Source organism: Sebastes fasciatus, chromosome 19 (genome assembly GCF_043250625.1).
Source record: "Sebastes fasciatus isolate fSebFas1 chromosome 19, fSebFas1.pri, whole genome shotgun sequence".
Lineage (NCBI taxonomy): Eukaryota > Metazoa > Chordata > Actinopteri > Perciformes > Sebastidae > Sebastes > Sebastes fasciatus.
Window position 1 is genome coordinate 15,239,962 of NC_133813.1, and position 17,980 is coordinate 15,257,941.

Here is a 17,980-nt window from a genome sequence, read left to right on the forward strand (position 1 = left end):
AGCGGTGAACACCGACAGCATACAGCCAGCTGTCCCTCCTGCATTTGTCAGTTCAAACTGTGTTGATTTCAGCCTGGATTATGACTTAAACTTCTTTGTATTTGTGTAGTACTATCATACGATCCACGCACCAAGCTCCGGAGCAGGTTAGATGTTCAGCTCTAGTTACCATGGCGATCTACCCCGGTATTAAGTGAACCACCTTCGTACGACGGAAAACCCAGGGTTAACCCTGAAGTTACCTCGCTAACCGCAAATCCTGCTTCGTAGTACAGGCCTCAGGTGTACTCTTTCCATTTCTCGGCATTACCGACCCAACCTTTAATAATTTAGATGAGATCTTACCACAGACTCCATGTCTTTAAGGGAGATCTGTTTTCCCAGCATCATCTTGTAGAAGGGTCGGATGAAAAAACCTAAGAAAGCAGAAAACAACACCGTGTTGTACCTTTACGTGTGCAGAAAAAAAGCTTAGAAACGTCAAAGAAAGTGTTGAAAATACACATAAGAATGTCAACAAAATAGATTTTTCTCGTCATTACATTTCTAATATCAAAGACAGGATCCACCATCAAGCAGCTTACCATCCAGTAGTTTCCCGTGAAACACGGCCATTCCTGCCACACGTCCAATGAACTTGAAATAGGAGAGGTGATCCTCGTTGCACAGGCCAGAGTTGGGATTGATTTGGAGAGTGTAGTTGTCTCTGCACAGAGGGAGAAAGACATTTCAATGGTTTCATTAATGCTCAGAGCAGTCAGTAGTACTATGATCCTGATATAGGTCATTTCATATCTCGATAACAATATATATATATATATATCACAATATAGCATGTTTTCTGGTTATTCAATAAATAAATAGTCCAGATGAAATAACCACAGGGTAAAGCCTATTTCTGCATACACTTGTGTGAATTAAATACTTCACTAATTTAAAGTATTTTCACATTTTATTAAGAACTTTAATGCAAAATGATCCGATATTCTCAGAAGTTTTTAGTATGTGCTTGTTATGATCAATATCTTATATGATTTAATTGCGATATGATTCAATTGAAAGGCGATAAATTGTCATACTGAATTATTTCGCAGCCCTAAGTAGTACCAATGGGTTAATTTCTCCTTGTCCCTTTTAGTGACAGAATACATATATCGCGACTGAAATTTCAGTGTTATTAGTAGCTGCAAGATAAGAAAAAAAAAATGAAGAAAATGGATTTATTGAGGTGCAAAAGGCCTGATTATTGAACACAAATTTGACTTTATTTAATTTAACAAACATTAATTACCTCACTGATATAATCTTGACTTTATAAAGTGGCGCATTTCACAAGAGATCCAGAAATTTTATTTTTTTATGATATCCATAGTGCTTTATGCCAGGTAGCTGCTCCTCCTGCAAATTCTGGTCTTCTATAATAGAGTGCTGCAGGAATGAGTCCAAAAAACAAGAAATGAGTTAGCATTTTTGCACTTCCGGTTCCCTCGTCTCGTCAGTAAATACCTCACTTGTGAATTTTGAAACTTTTCCGTGTCTTAAAAAAGAAAAGGCGGTTGCTAACAAGTGGCTAAATGAGACTACTAAACGTCATCAAGGATAAAATCCCATTGACTTTTAGTCGGGGGAACCCAGGGCGATGCCGACTTCCTGGTTGGCCAACAACAATACATCATCCCTGCACCGCTCTATGTCGATCAACTACTGTTTGCAGCTGAGGGGAAATCTTAAGGCTTGTTTTTTTATAGCATATTATGTAAAACATATCATATTTTCCCTCTATAACATGGCAACAAACCCCTGCATGATCCACAGACGCTGCCACTGTTATCGAGCATCTTACATCTCATTTCATTCCCACATGGCATTATATTGTTTTCACTAAAACAATTGTGTGACTTTAAGAGCATAGTTAAGGTCAACAATTTTGGAAGAGTGCTTTTGTGCACCCAGTGGAGACAGAAAACTTCAAGGTGGTTGCTAAGCATCGGCTTTTCATTTTAATTGCAGCTGCATAATGATGTTAAAACTAAATAATTAAAAATTGCTGAATGAATAATCACAATGTGGTTTAATTTAAAAGTTTTTTTAAGTTTTAATCATGCTCTTATTTTTTTTATTAAATCTAACAAACTTTTAATTAAAGGAAGGGTTCATTTTTAAATGTCGATTTGGTATTATTTATATTTTGTTACCTTTGCCCTACATGGCATGAAAGAGAGAGAATCAACAGAGTGATCATCTATTGATGATGGTGCCAAGAAAAAGGAACAAAACACACGTCACTTTAATTATCCTAACGTTTGCTGTATGTGGGAAACGTTTGTTCCAGGATGGCTTTTTCAATGAGAGGAAAAGTTAATCAAAGTAAAAGGAAACTTTAACAGGTCTCATAGGGAAACAATACGGCAGCTCTGCCTCTTACTCCACTTTGTGGAAAAAGCAATACCAAAAAATATGAGCAGAGAAGGATTTTTCCATGGCTGCAAACATACAGACACACAAACTTACGTAGCGGAGTATTCGAAGAGGCCGTAGTAGGGGTTGAACATCTCTTTCGATAAGAGGAAGAACCACTCTCTGGCTACGCCGCCGTAGTCCAGTCCTTTCTCTGACTCAAACTCGATCCATAACCGAGCCTTAAGAACATCCGGCCTCTTCAGGGACATGATTCGACGGTACGACTCCTCAAAGATGTTGTTCCTGTGCAACTTCATCTCGAATCGGTTGGGGATGTCAGCCTGGAATAGTTAAAAAAAGAACTCACTTTAATGCAAATAAAAAAAACAATACTGTGTGTGATTAAATTAGGGGTCAGGTAAGGTGAGCTTGATACAAAGACGACTAATTCATTTAGACTTATCAAAGACAATCAGGAAGTGTACACACTACTGACTAAAGAGTTTAAATACAATATCGTTATATATGTCATTTACAACAAGCTTGTGTAGAAACATTTTCACTTTCTACTAATTTTATGTAAATCATTCAATGATGATTTTTGTAGATCTTTGTCCTTCTATGGTCTCCGTAACAATGTATACATAACTAGTTGCCTGAGGAAAGGCTGACCAAATTTGATCTTTAACTGGGACAGAGCAGATATTTTCTCTTTCTGATTTACATTTCATTTTCAGGAATAATTGTCAGTGTATCATAAATATAGTCAAACGAAAACTACTAAACATCCATAAGAAACAATGGAAGGATGAGATATGGAATAAGCCAAAGCTTGGAAACTCTGTTTAAATCAAAGAGAACGACTACTACACTGAACCTTACATCAAATTGAATCTACAGAGAGGGCAAAGGTCCTTCTGTGCTCAGTTAAGAACTGGAACCTTACCGCTGACAACTGTTGGTGTTGTTGAGGATCAGTTTCACTTTGTGTTCCATTGTCCTATGTACAGTGAATTGAGGATTCATCTGTTTGAAAAAATTCAATTGAGGAACCCAGATCTGTTTTGATTGTCTGAAGGTTGTATGTTGAGTTGGTCCTTTAATGAGGAGACTTTTGCCTTAGCAAGATTTATAGAAAATGCATGGAAAATAAGACAAAGAACACTTTATCCATCATAATAAGACATTTTTGTTAGGGAACTTGAATGTCCTGACATTTTCTCTTTTTGTCTTTCTTTCTTTCTTTGAATTTGTGGAACTGTATGTTATGACTGGTCATGTGGCCATCCTGGTTGTTATCAAGGAGGGTTTAAAAGAGGAAATGTCACAACGCATCATAACTTTGATGTACAACACAATGTGTAGTAAAAATCTGGTCTGCACTCGCCGACATTGAGCCAATTGCAATGCACGACTGCAGCTCCAGTTCTGGGCACCAAATGGTGCAGGACACTCAAATAAACAAATCAATCAATGTAAAGTGCAGATTGCTGAACTCTTTTTGTAACAGCACAACATGCAGAAAAAAGTCCAGGGGATCGATTATTTTGTGGACGCCTACTGACGTAATTTTTACATCTAAAAAATAAAATACATCAGTTTCCTCAGTGTACATACAGTATTACCCTCAGAATGTTAATCCTGCTATTATTGTCGAGATTAGATTCCAGCATTAGAAAACAGCACTAACATTTAATTCTGTACTCCACCTACAAAAGTGTTAATCACGAAGAAAAAGTGAAATGATTGCAATGAATATTTAGCATGCGATAAACATGTCAGGCTCAGTCACGCAGTGTCAAAACGGTGTGACCAAGTATGCAATCAAGAACAATCAAAATAGAAGCAAATTAGAGAAGTTATGAGGTTTTCTACCAAATTTAGCTTCGTTATGAAAAAGTGCCCCCAGCAGGAAGTCAGAAACCTGAGACAGATCTGTCTTTCAAAAAATCACTTCTTACCGGTTTCTTCAACTTCTTCCTGAAGTAGTCGTATTTCTGCTTGAACTCTCTGGAGTAGGGAACAGCCTGCACACACAAAAAAACAACACAACTCATCGATGCCCTTATTAACATGTGGCTTGTGCTGTGAATTTTTTAACAGGAAAACTAAATATGCTTCCATGTCTTGTTAAAACACCAAAAAAACTACGAGGAGTGTGACTTGGGGAGTCAACAACGAGGGAGAACAATATGTGAAGTGACACTCGAAGGTGTTGGCGTGTTGAGTGGCAACCACGGCGACAAAGTGATTTTATCTTCGTTGTACAAAGACACTGAGGCTGCTGATGGAGTGTGACAGATAGAAGCACAGTGTTGAACTAGAAGAGACTCTCTGAAGTCGTGTTGGGGCAGAAAGAGGAAGCTACTCACAGGTCCTGTGATAGCCGGACTCTGCAGACGAGGGTCCTCCCACTGCGTGTTCTTTGTATCTGGATGAAACAAACACACAAATATTCACAAAAAACTCACTGAGACATTCAGTGAAAGCTAGTGCACTTTTTATAATCGATGAAACATTTTAACTATTAAGAAAAAAACTGGAACATATTCTGGTTTCAGCTTTTCAAATGTGAGGATTTGCTTCTTTTCCCTGTTTTATATCGTTGTAAACTGAATATCGTTGGGTTTTGGACCCTTAAGGTGCTTTCACAAGCCAACGTTTAGTCCGTTTGAAATCGAACTCTGGTGCGGTTAGTTTGGGGAGTTGTGAACTCAGCAATTGTACCAAAACATCCGTTTCCAAGCGAACCAAAACACAGGCTTCCTGTGCGGGCATTCCTTTGAATGCAAACTTCTAAACAAAGTTTGAAAAAAAAAATGAAAATAAAATATAATAAAAATAAAATAATGTAAAAACTTCTGCAGAAGTCCGATGTTTGCTTGACATCTGGGCTGAAGAGAGCACACAGAATATGCTAAATAAAGTCCACAAAAATATGAAAGTCATTCGAGATAAACTGGAAGAGAAGGGATTTGTGCACAATGTAGATCAGTGCCGAGTCAACGTGAAAAAACGTTGACTCCAATACATCAAAGTCTGAAATTCCCTGTACAGAAGTGGCAGCTCTCCAGACTAAACAGATAAATTCGCTCCTTCATACACGCCCTTCAGCCAACTAATGTTTTTATTTGGTCCACTTTAAATTTGTGCACTGTGAAACCGAACCAGGCTAAATAGAAAATGAACCAAAAGTATCAACTTCACTCTGACTCGGACTAGCCAAATAGGCTATGGCTTGTTAAAGCGCCCTTAGTCAGACAAAACAAGTTATTCGAAGAGGTCACATTTGGCTCTGGGAAATGAAAAGGACATTTCTTTTTCACCATGTTTCTAACATGTTATACATAAAACGCTTAATCTAAGAAATAATCAACAGGTTAACCAGTAATGAAAATAATTGTGAAGCTAGTTACATCTTGTTGCGCTACGTCAGGCCATCCTACAATAAATCTTAAACCGGCAGGACTCGGCCACTGAGTCTCTGCTGTAATGGATGAGGTGCTTCGCTGTCCCTGACACTGAAAAATCTGTGGCTGCGCTGCAACCGCTACACACTATAAAAAGTAACTCAAGAGAAAGACAAGATAAGTAAAAGACACGCATGACCAAATACAAGCATGGAAGAGACAGAAAGTGGTAAGATGGAGTCGTCTTACTGTGGTCGATGAAGAAGGTGCGTCCGTCCGAGTGAATTCTTTCTTCCCATCCAGGCTAAAATAAAACAAAGAGAAGAAGAAGAGTGAGGAAAAAGCACACAGTCCCCATTAGACTGCACTATTAAAACAGGCCATGCTCAAATAGTAATTTAAATCCATCCACTTTAGTTTGTCCTTTTTTAAGTTATGTTTGATTGAACTTGTCTGACTGTTAAACGGTCCAAACACTGACTACAAGCTCAATCAGACACCACAAAGGAACTGAAAGGATTTTCTCTCCTATTTGAGTCAAGGTCTGAGACGTCAGCAAGGCAGGGGATACGACCACAACATAAAGGTTAATCACCACTACCAGGTCAAACCAGTACACTGACACGGTGACCACTCAGTACAGTGTCACAGGCCACACACACACACACACACACACCCACACACTCGTACGGCACCAGCAGTCAGGCAATTAAAACAGTAGATTGAAAGTAAAGGGGTGGGGAAAGGGACCGAGTCTGACAATGTGTCAAACAGGGTGATCCTACAGTATGCGTGTTTCTCAACGTATCCTCATACAACGGTTCGTACGATATATCACAAAAATGTATTCCTCATTTTTTGAGCGTTTTCCTACGAATGTCCAGCTACACGTGACGCACGTTTCTGCTCCAGTATTTTCAAAATAAACTTCACAGGAAACAACTTAGTTAGGTTTAGTCAACAAAACCTCTTATTTAGGTTTAGGAAAATATCGTGATTTGGGTAAAAATAACTATGAAAGTGCCGTAACTTAAGTACGGAAGTTACGTGACAAAAAGTACTAAGTTTAGGAAAGATCAACTTGGTTAGGTTTAGGCAACAAAACTACTTACCGAAAAACTGCAACTAATAGCCCCGGCTTTTATTTGCTTCAATCACTGAACTCAACCGGCCTATTTGGAAAGGGGCCTATTATTCCTTTTGCAAAAAATTCATATGCAGCAAAGATGGGAAATACTACCTAATTGATTATTCAAACCATTATGAATATTATATGTTTAAAAATTAGGCTATTGAATAATATATAATAATAATAGTGATGAGCCAGCCGGCCTGCCGAAAAAGGAAAAAGGGGGAAAACTTAACAGAGAAAGGTGGGGAACCTTTATTTTGTTGTGGAATTCACATGAATATAAATAATGAAGGAATGGACTCATATTCTGACTTAATGACAGCTTTAAAAGTAAGGAGTCGCTACTTTTTATTCGTCTTGTTTACCGCTGTACCCGAATAGTTTGAAGCACAGAAGCTTGATAATGTTGACATTCTAATTATTATTATGAACAACTTACAGAAACATTGCGTGCCTTCGCTTTCATACACTTGAGCGACGGGTGCTCAGCGTCTCGGACTGCAATTGTCTCAGTCTTCAGTCCAAAAGTCAATATTTATTGAAAAATCGATGAAAGATCGATTATTTCCAAAATTCACAACATGCTTCCATCCGATGAAACACTCTGCTTCAATCCATATCTGTTCCTTCGTTGCGTTTATCCTTTCAAAAACAACATCTGCGGTCAAAAAACACAAAGGGAGGCGCGCATCTAACAGGCGATCTAGCAGCAATCAACAGCACCATAAATCTGAATGAATTATAGATTGGTGCTCATGGTTTCCGTAAAATGAACTGGACGAGTGAATTGTGGAGAATCTAACCGATCCAACTATGTGTAACATGTCCATATTGACAAAAGTTACCTGCCGTTTAATTGAGACCTGCGTTTATTTGTCAAAACGAGTAGCCAGAGCCGGTGAGTAAAATGGACTTGGTGTCTAATTGAGGTTCAGCTTTCAATTGAAGTTTTATGATAGTTAGATTTAGGAGAAGATTGTGGTTTCGGTTAAAATAACTCCGGAAGTGGTAACTTAAGTACGGAAGTTACGTGACAAATATTGACTTCCGGTTTCACATGGGGTACGAACACCGGTCTCCGAACACCGGTCTCCGAACACCGGTCTCCGAACACCGGTCTCCTGGGCGAACTTAACGGAAGTTACGTGACAAAACTACTTAGCTAGGCTTAGGAAAGATCATGGTTCTGGTTAAAATACCTACGGAATAACTTAAGTACGGAAGTTATATGACAAAAACTACTTAGTTACGTTTACGAAAAGATGGTGGTTTGGGTTGAAATAACATCGGAAGTGACGTAACATAAGCATGTAAGTTACGTGACAAATACATCGACATTGACTTCATGGTTTCACACGGGGTACGAACACCGGTCTCATGTTTTTTGTACCCCGACCTCCTCCCTCTTTATACTTCCTGGTTCACGATCACGTGGATTACATACAAATTGATTTGGTGGGATATACACGAATTACAGTCCATTACTTTTCGTAGGTATACGTAGCTACGAACGGTGTATGAGAACAGCTTGGTGTTTCTACGTATGCTGCTACTGCGTGAGTGGATAGACCAGATTGAAAAAACTCTGATTACAATCCTCTAACACACATGTTTCTCTCCCTCCCTCTGTCCCTTTATTCAACCGTGTTCTCCTCCTTCATTCTCCTTCCCTCTCTATCGAAAGCATCTCGCCTCGTTCCACTTTCCCGACTCGTCTATCTGTGCCTCAGACACTGATACAGGTGCAAGGAGGGGGGGCGCACAGAGAGAGGAAATGGGGTAAAAATACTGATGAAAAGGAAGGGGGAAGGTACAGTCCATCCATGCCGGTCATGAGAGAGAAAGATAGAAAGAAAGAGAGAGAGAGAGAGAGAAGAAGAAAAAAGGAAATATAAAGAAAGCGCAAGGCTGTCTGCAGGCATTTGACCAGATTGGACCGGACCAGACAGGTAGGCAGGCAGAGGGAGGGAGGCTCCAACCAACCTCCTCTAGTAGGTTCTGCCAAACAGACATGGCCAGGTGTAGAAGAAGTAGCACCACCAGAACGGAGAGAGAAAAGAGAAAGAGGGAGAGAGAAACACACACACATGCACACATCACACAAACCTATGAAGCTTTGATTATTCAACAGCTACCTACGGTAACGTTTGGCCCACTGGTTTGGGAGTTTGTCTTTGTCACACAGATAATAGTGCAGGTGGCAGACACCTCCTAATTAGGGATTCTCACTCACTCAGCCCCCAGACTCGCTGCTTTCTCATCCTCGCCAGTTACATTCTCCCACTGACACCCTCTTTTTCTAACAGGACTTAAAAAGGAAATTTCTGATACAGTGTGATCACAAGATCATGTCTCATCTTCCCACTTCATTCACATAGCTCAGATTTAAACATGCAGCATTGAGTTAATTTATTTTTTTAACAAAAAAAACCACAACAAAAACATGAAAATAAATATCATTTCTCATTCAAAGTTTATCTTAAGAAACGCATAACAAGTACATCTTGGCAAGTTAGTGAGTGAGTAAATGAGTGACCAAAGCCAGAGCAGTTATTGGGACGTATGAGGGTTGATGCGGGCCACAGGTTAAATATGCAGTTGGTCTAATTGTGAGTGTACTTACAGGAAGAGGACCAAGTTCGCCAGGCTCGATCGAGTTCTTACTCCTCATATGGACTGGATATTTCAACCTGGGGTCCTCCTGGTTGTCCAAAGAGAGAGGGAGGGGAAGGAAGACATTCAGAAATTCAAATTCATTATTTCAAAACAGGGAGAAGAAAAAAAAGAATTAACCCATTTGTGCCCACAACTAAATTTTTTAGAAATTTACAAAATTGGTCATATCGTTTGGCTGAAAAGTGAGTTTTTTCTTATCATACTATATCTAGTATTTGAGCACATGAGACTACTGTTTTTACAAAAGAGTTTTTTTGCATTTTATTTTAGGAAACAACAGTAGTCCCATGTGCCCAAATATTAGATATAGTATGATAAGAAAATGTCTGTAGCTCAGAAACTACAAGGAGCACAATCAAGTATTTGGTATCTATGCACTCATAACAAGTTGAATATCAAAGATATGTACACATATGCAGTGTAAAAACATTTAATAAACACAATGTTAGCATTTTTCCTAATTTTTCAAAAGTCCTGACTTTGAATATTAATAAAAGTGTGGTTTTTCATGTCAAAGATATGCACACATATGCAGAATAAAAACATTTAATAAACACAATGTTAGCATTTTTCTTCATTTTTCAAAAGTATTGTCTTTGACTATTAATAAAAGTTAGATTTTTCATGTGATCTAGAAAATTCCAAAGCTATACTGTTAGATGCTTTCCTAAAGTATGTTCGTACCAAATTTCAAGACATTTGACCAATCAGAACAAATGTGGCATTTTTTCCTTATCATACTAAATATAGTCTTTGGGCACAAATTGGTTAATACAACACAACTCTTTTAGTCTGAAGAGCTCAATCCTAAAAATTGTCAAGTTGACTTTCACGCCACCAGGTGTCACTACAAGATCCTGGAAGATCAACACTAACCACTACCCTAGACTATTACGAATTCTAGTGTCTATTTAATAACTAGAACTGTGAAAATAATGCTCATAATCACGTGCAGAAACACAAAATATAAACCACTCCTATCAATGTTATAGCTTCATTTGCTTTGTACACTTTATTTTAGCAGGTTTCATGGGAAGAACTAGGTACATTTGTACTAATTATGAGGAAAATAGAGACAAAGGTGTAGGAGTTATTTCATTTTAGTTGAGTTTCTACACAGATGTTGATTGAGAGGAATTTCCTTGAAATTTAAACCCAAGTAAATACTCATTCATTATTCATTTGTTATTGGAAACTTCATATGTCTTCGTATATTCTGCATCGTATGCTTGTCGGCTGACCTTGTGCTTGAGTTTATGCAAGCAGTTCCCTATAATTATTACCAAATAACATCGTTCTTTCCTGGAAACGTAGTAGGAAATTGTTAGGAAATTACAGATGTGTAAAATAAAGCTTTACCCTTCAGACATATTTCAAAACCCCTGTTACTACAGTGTGTTAGCTCACCCAGGTGGTGATTCTGCTGTTGTGGTCGATGAAGAAAGGCCGTCCGTTGGGGGCTATCCTCATCTCCCAGCCTGGGGGCAGGAAGCTCTGCTGCGTCTTGGGCTGTGACTTGGGTGAGCTGTAGGGGGACGGCTGGGGAGACTGCGGGTTGGAAAACGTGTCTTTTACAGCCCTCCGCACCTGGATGTTGTTGGCTCCCTGGAACCAAAATGGAAAAATATATAATATTGTCACTCCCATTAGACTAAAGATGGGAGGATTAAAGTTGAATGTGGATTACTGACAGCATGAAACAAAAAACACTGATGCTTTGAAACACAACAGACAATAACAAGGATGGAAACCAGTCTGTCTTGGTATTGTTAAAAAAACTGAATAAGTCTAGAAAAGCAAAACCATCTCCATCGTCACCACAATATCATATCTGAGAAAGGCAGGGGTAAATTCTTTTGATTCCCATGTGAAGAAGGAGGCAGCCGATCAACACCTACACTGCGTACTGCGTACTCCATGGGCCTGTCAAGATGTCAGTCTAAATGTCAAACCACAATTCAACACATTTCAGCTTTTACTGATTCCCTGGATATTGCCTCTGAGGCTTAATGATTTTCCACTCCTTCATGGATCCCTGGGTGTAAAAGGCCAAGAAAAACGAGAAGATTATTAACTGTTAAACTACCAAAACTCTTCCTGAATCTATTTCTGGTAATAGATGGAGCCCTTGCTCACATTATACCACAATTCTATCTCTTGTTTTCCGTTTGCTCTGCTGGTGTTTCTGTCGTGTTTGGCTGTTTTGCTCTGTTTGAGTATTTCTGTTTGGTACTGTAAGGTGTCCTTGGTTGTCGATAATAACGTGTTAACGCAATTTTTTTTTGTTGCCATGTGCCATGTTATGATTTGAGCATATTTGTTATGCTAAATGCAGTACCTGTGAGGGTTTCTGGACAATAGTTGTCATTGTTTTGTGTTGTTAATTGATTTCCAATAATAAATATATACATTAATTTGCATAAAGCAGCATATTTGCCCACTCCCATGTTGATAAGAGTATCAAATATTTGACAAATCTCCCTTTAAGGTACATTTTGAACAGATAAAAAATGTGAGATTAATCGCAATTTACTATTTTAATCGATTGACAGCCATAATTATTCCAGAAACCATGTATCTACAGAAATGCAACCATTCCTGGCATCTTATAAACCTCTAAAGCAACATTACACAAACTAAAGTTGCTCAGGCGAATGAGTTTTCCCCCCCATCACATTCTTCTTTTAGCATTAATTATCACGTTATCTGATTTTTAACAAGAGAAACGACGGCTTTAATTAATCCACAGACTTCCTCCTGCAATCTCGTAATTACAACTTTCTACAGTGAGTGTTTCACTTCCTTTTACGTCTATAATGCCTTGTTAACACATAGACGTGCACCTTAATTAAACTTTCTTCAGGTCTGTTCCCCTGATAGAAGCACAGAGCTAAGCCATTAAGAGGTCAAAACGAGACCGCCTGCATCATTTGAAGCTTAAGTTAAAATCTACTTTGCATAGATGACAAAAAGGTCACAGACAATAAGTAACTCAATCAAAAGTTTCACAAGTTTTCTAAAATGTCAACTGCTTTCAAGCTGCAATCTAGGGCTGCAAATACCGATCATTTTCATTGTTGATTAATCTGTTGATTATTTTCTAAAGTAATCGATTAGTTGTTTGTTCTATAAAATGTCAGAAAATGGTGAAAACTGTTGATCAGTGTTTCCCAAAGCCCAAGATGACATGCTCAAATGTCTTGTTTTTACCAAACATATTCAGTTTGCTGTCATAGAGGAGTTAGGAAACCAGAAAATATTCACATTTAAGAAGCTGGAATCAGAGAATGATGCTTAAAAAAATACTCAAACCGATTAATCGATTATTTAAATAGTTGGATATCAATTTAAGAGTTGACAACCAATTGATTAATTGTTGCAGCTCTAAAGTGCATGTTAACACACGTAACAACAACATAACATTCCCAACACACACATACACCAAAACACACAGAGGTATGGTGAGAGCATAAAAATCTGATATGTGCAATGAAATCCAATTTAGAGAGTTTTAGGACTTGATTGTAATCATCCCAGAGAGTTATTTGTACAACGTCACAGCCTAAAAAAAATTTGCCTGCTCAAGCCAAAACAAAAAGTGGAAATTTTTAAGTTATTCCCTGTCGACTCATGTGGCTCACACATTAACCACCTGGGCTGTTTGATTATTAAACCCCCTGACCAATGAGTAAACATAGCAAAAGTGAGCTCCCGCTTACTGCTTGACCCCTGCTAAAGTACGGCCAAAGGTGTTGCCCTTTTGGAAAAATTTCAAAAATGTTGTGCACCCTGGACTTTTAACCCCCCAAAAGGCACAACTACACCATACTGTCAACCATCATACCAAATTTGAAGTTCCTAACTTAAATAGTTTTCGAGTTCTACTCCGGAAATTGAAGTCGAGAGAGAAGCCGAAGACAAATTTCCACTAAGGTGGACAATAAAGTCAAAGTAAAGTAAAGTAAAGTGCTTTTGTGGTTGCCTTTTTGTTACTAAAATTGCCTCTGGATTTAATGATATTTAGTTTCCAAGATCAATATCATTGATTTGGATATCCCCGAGTTTACTTTAACAAATTACAACAATCCTTAGGGACCTGTGATCAATTCAGATTATTTATTCATCCAGCAGTAACTGAATCCCTCTCATCTTGGATTCACCACACCAGCCTCACACCGTTATTGCATTAAAACACACTGCGCTGCAGAATGAAATACTGAAAGAGAGCATATTGTTCACAACACAACTCATCATCATGAATAACAAAAGCTTGGACCGTTTCACGTGGCTAATCATTGTTCAACGGAGAGCTGTCGGCTCATTATCCATTGAATATATGAAAAAAAAAGAGCAGTGTGAAGAAAGAAAATCACCCTCGACGGAGAGATGAAAAGAAAAGATCGGTTAAATGATGAGATTAATATTTCCATAAGGGTTGAAGAGACAGAAAAGCAGCGTCGAGACAGAATTAACCTGAAAGAAGAGAGAGAGAGAGATGACAAAAGAAATGGTGTAATATTAAAGAAGAATTGGATGATGTAGATGGGTGAGGATCATGATCATATTCAAAAGGGATGGAAATGAGGGATCGCATGACAAGGAAGGTGTGGAAGGGTAAAGATTGGAGGAAAGAGGAGACAGAAATGAGTCCTTAAGGGTGTGAATAGAGGAAAAGGATACGGCAGAGCGGGATAGTACAGGTGACTAATTCTCACCTCCAAGGGGGTGGAAAGGGTGACAGTAGGGGAGCTGAGGCTACGAGGTCGTCGGACTTGGGGCTCATGGAGGTGGTTGTTGGAGGCATTGGTGGAGGAGGAGGAGGAGGGAGTGGATGGGGGTGCCAGGGCCGAGGCTCCTCCTGATGCTGCTGCTGCTGCTGCTGCTCCTGCTGCTGAGGTGCTGGCTCCGTCTTCAGTCAGCTGTATGTGAGAATAGCACTTTTGAGGTTAAGTGGGGTGGGAATGAGGTAATACCAAACTCATCATAAGCCATGCTTCCAGAAGATGGTTGTCTGCACCGGAGAGGCCCTGGATGCAAGCTTTTCTCTCAGGGAAATGAGTTCCTAAAATGTCAAAAGCATGGGTCATTATAGGCCCACGAAGACATTCAATTATGTCGCTTAAAATATAATGATTAAGATTATGCATCCGACTAGAAAACAGGGACAAACGCTTGGGATCAGTAACATAATGTACTGGAAAAATGAAAGTCAGTGTTACTTACAACCCCTAACCAAAGTGGGCTGGTACAAAACAAACTCAATGCTATGATATTGTTATCATTTGGTAGTGTCCTCTCCTTCTGAGTAAATACCAAAAAACAGATGAGAATCAGAGAATGAGAAGACCGTGTGATGAAAGACAACACATACAATACAACACCAGTGTTTTGATAAAAGCAGAAAAGGGTGGATGTCAAAGAGGAAAACCCAGTCCCATGTAGCGGTCTCTCCCTGAGCTCAGACTAATGTGGAGCTGCCACATTCGCAGACAGAAAGACAGTGGGGGGAAGACAAGTGGAAAAACAGGGTAGAAATGGGGGAAAAGGGAGGGAAAAGTGGTGGTTGCAGCAGTCCCATGCCAGGGTTTAGAAAGAAGTGACCAATACAGGGGCTGCACTTCATCCAGAGTGTCAAACAAAATGCTAGACAAGAGGAGGAAGACACACAATAAAGTTGGACAGAAGGAGGAAACCCGGGCAGAGAGAAAGACAGAAAAGGAGACGTTTTGAGGTTGCAAAGCAGCGTCTCTTTCCGTCATTCTTTATGGCTACACAGAGGAGAAACACATAGAGGAGGAGGAGGTCCGACACACAGGCCTCGGCCATGACAGGGGCCGAGGAAGGGATCCAGTCCCATGCATAGAGTCCAGCTCAGCCTGCACACCTGCTGTACCTGCACAATTGGCCTAGTCCAGGTAGTGGTGCGGCTGTTATGGTTGACGTAATAAGTTCTTCCCTTGCCGTCCTTCCTCTCCTCCCATCCAGGGGGCAGGCCGGGGGTGGTCAAGGCGTAAGCAGTCGCTGAGGGAGACTGGCCAAGTGTAGGGAGAGAGCAAAGCAAAGACAACTAATCAGTACAGGCTGGTCATGCGTAAAGGACATGTGGAGGGATGGAATATAAAATCTATCAAGGACAACACAAGAGCTTTCAAAATCATTTCCCCATTCCAGCTGTGCAGCACAGTGACAGAAAGTTTAGGAACAACATACGAGTTTTTAAACTCTAATGGAAAAGTTGGTGACAGCGTATGACGTGAACCTTCACCCACAAAAAAAACAATGAAACACAGAGTCGTACTAAAAATAAACACCACACGGAGAAAAGAAGTGAATTATTACTACTTTGCTGAGTGAACCATTAACCATTTGTAGCATAAAGATTACTGGAATAGTCAACCAAACGATCACAACGTTAATCGTGGCGATATTTTAGATAGCACCCTCGAACATTGGAGACACCGGAGATGTCCCGAGCCGAACCAGGCATATTTTAATGGATCGGTAATCAGCCGATCCTGATCTCCTTCCTTCTTTACCGTACGCTAATGTCTTTGTCCACCTCAGTTTGCTAGTGTTGCAGCGCTGCTCCTCCTTTACCACAGCCGGGATCTACAGTGCAAGCTTTTTGCTGCATATGTGAGTTAACTGTGTAAATGTGAAAAACGAATAGGGCACACTTGAGCGTCACCGTGGTTTGCAAAATGCGGGGTTTACAGAGCTCCGGTCTGTACAAGAGTGTTTCTGTAAGTTCCAACAAATCCAACAGATTGATGCATCTTCTCTGTAGCGGATTGCGTCAATTTCAGGAGTTGCATTCTCCAGTTTCATTCATATAATATCAATATTTTTTAACCAGGACCTACAGCTTGTGAAAAATAAGGTGTGTCAGATTAAGTAGTATACAGCTGTTTTATCAATGAGTCAGTATGAAAGGACTCTGATCCTTAATGCTGCTTTATGGCTTGTTATTAATAGTGGATCAGTGTCATTACTTAATATTAACTACCAGGTTGCCAGACAACACACATGCAGGGCTCAACAATAAGGATTACCCGCTTGCCAGGGCAACTAAAATGCCACTTCGGGCTAGTAAATCTAGCAACTCACTTTCCTTAGCAGGGGATATTGTAAAAAAAACAAAATTCTGGAGCTGATGATGGAAGTAGCTAAGGATCAACTTTGGTCTTTGGTCTTTGTTGTTATCTGATAAGCGGCACTAATAAATAAAACAATTTGTATAGTAAAAATTGACAAATAGATTTCTGACCCACTTTCCCCAAAAAAAAACATCAACTTTGGGACAACTTCTGATCTAAATAAGCACTTCAGCACGCCACAACATCACCAATAACAGACCTAAATAAAGACGGATTCATTTGGCTATGGATGGTTTCATCAGCTCATTGTTTCTTGCCGGCAAGGATGAAGATTTTAATGAATGTTTACACAAACTTCTTTCCGTCCATTTCAGAATGAATGTTTGCTGAATCAGCTTGTGATTTTCGGTTTCGTTTGTTAGTCGAGCAGGATTACGGAAAAACCACTGGCCCGACTTTCATGCGACGTGGTGGAAGAATGTAGCATGTTAACCTGACCTGCCAGATGATTTGTTACACAGAACAATCTAAGAAGCCGTCATTGGAAACTGTTTTGAAAAGGGATTGGATGAACCATCTGTCAATCAAACTCTTGCTGAAGACAGTCGGGAGAAGAGCGAAAACATCTGTTCCATCGAGAAAAGCCTTCAGTGCCGTTTTTTGCTCTTCTTTCAATGAAGAAATACTCTCCAGTTCTGATATAACTGATGCTATCGCAGCTTCGTTAACTTCTTCAGGTTGTTTAGAACCAACAGTCGTCTCCCCGTGTCGTCACACACACGGCAAAGCCAACCCCCGTAGCTGCCGGTAGCTTCTCTCACGACGTAGATTTGGTCTGTGCTCTGGCTTGCTGGACACAAACGCATTACTTCTACATTAAGTCTGAAAAGATGGATTTTAGTGTGATATGTGATCCGGCGATTCTCGTGTGATCTTGTGACATCGCGAGAATCCAGCTGCCGTGCACGGTAAGACGCCAAATACGCCAAGAAAGAAGAACCCGTTCAATTTTGGAGCAGATTGGCCTTGGTGAAGGTCTGCGCTCTCCAAGTACCCTTCTAGTTTTAGGTGTCAAATCTAGCCGGGGGACACCTGTAGCCCATCCTACGTGGTGTCTAGGAACTAAGAGGTGTACGACTGATAGGGTTTAATCTGTATATAAACTGAGATATTACCATAGACTCCTCACCACCTGAGACTGTTTGAGCTCTTGTTCTTCTGGTCTGGGAACCCTGCTGGTGGTAGACAACAGGGGAAGATGGTCT

General features: G+C 39.8%; 1 protein-coding gene across 14 annotated transcripts in view; it reads right to left on the reverse strand.

Moving 5' to 3' along the window:
- The window catches only part of nedd4l (NEDD4 like E3 ubiquitin protein ligase), a 62,411-nt gene that overhangs the window by 6,849 nt on the left and 37,582 nt on the right, over positions 1 to 17,980 (reverse strand). For 6 of the 14 annotated variants that reach the window (XM_074618264.1, XM_074618263.1, XM_074618261.1 and 3 more), the window contains 11 exons: positions 17,891 to 17,950; positions 15,503 to 15,649; positions 14,334 to 14,537; positions 11,026 to 11,223; positions 9,566 to 9,643; positions 6,060 to 6,114; positions 4,773 to 4,831; positions 4,362 to 4,427; positions 2,512 to 2,741; positions 585 to 706; positions 346 to 416 (listed from right to left, as the gene is read on the reverse strand). In XM_074618264.1, the coding sequence (XP_074474365.1) occupies positions 346 to 416; positions 585 to 706; positions 2,512 to 2,741; positions 4,362 to 4,427; positions 4,773 to 4,831; positions 6,060 to 6,114; positions 9,566 to 9,643; positions 11,026 to 11,223; positions 14,334 to 14,537; positions 15,503 to 15,649; positions 17,891 to 17,950 (1,290 nt within the window). The remainder of the gene's footprint in view (positions 1 to 345; positions 417 to 584; positions 707 to 2,511; positions 2,742 to 4,361; positions 4,428 to 4,772; positions 4,832 to 6,059; positions 6,115 to 9,565; positions 9,644 to 11,025; positions 11,224 to 14,333; positions 14,538 to 15,502; positions 15,650 to 17,890; positions 17,951 to 17,980) is intronic. The other 8 variants (XM_074618267.1, XM_074618265.1, XM_074618262.1 and 5 more) reach the window with 4 other exon arrangements.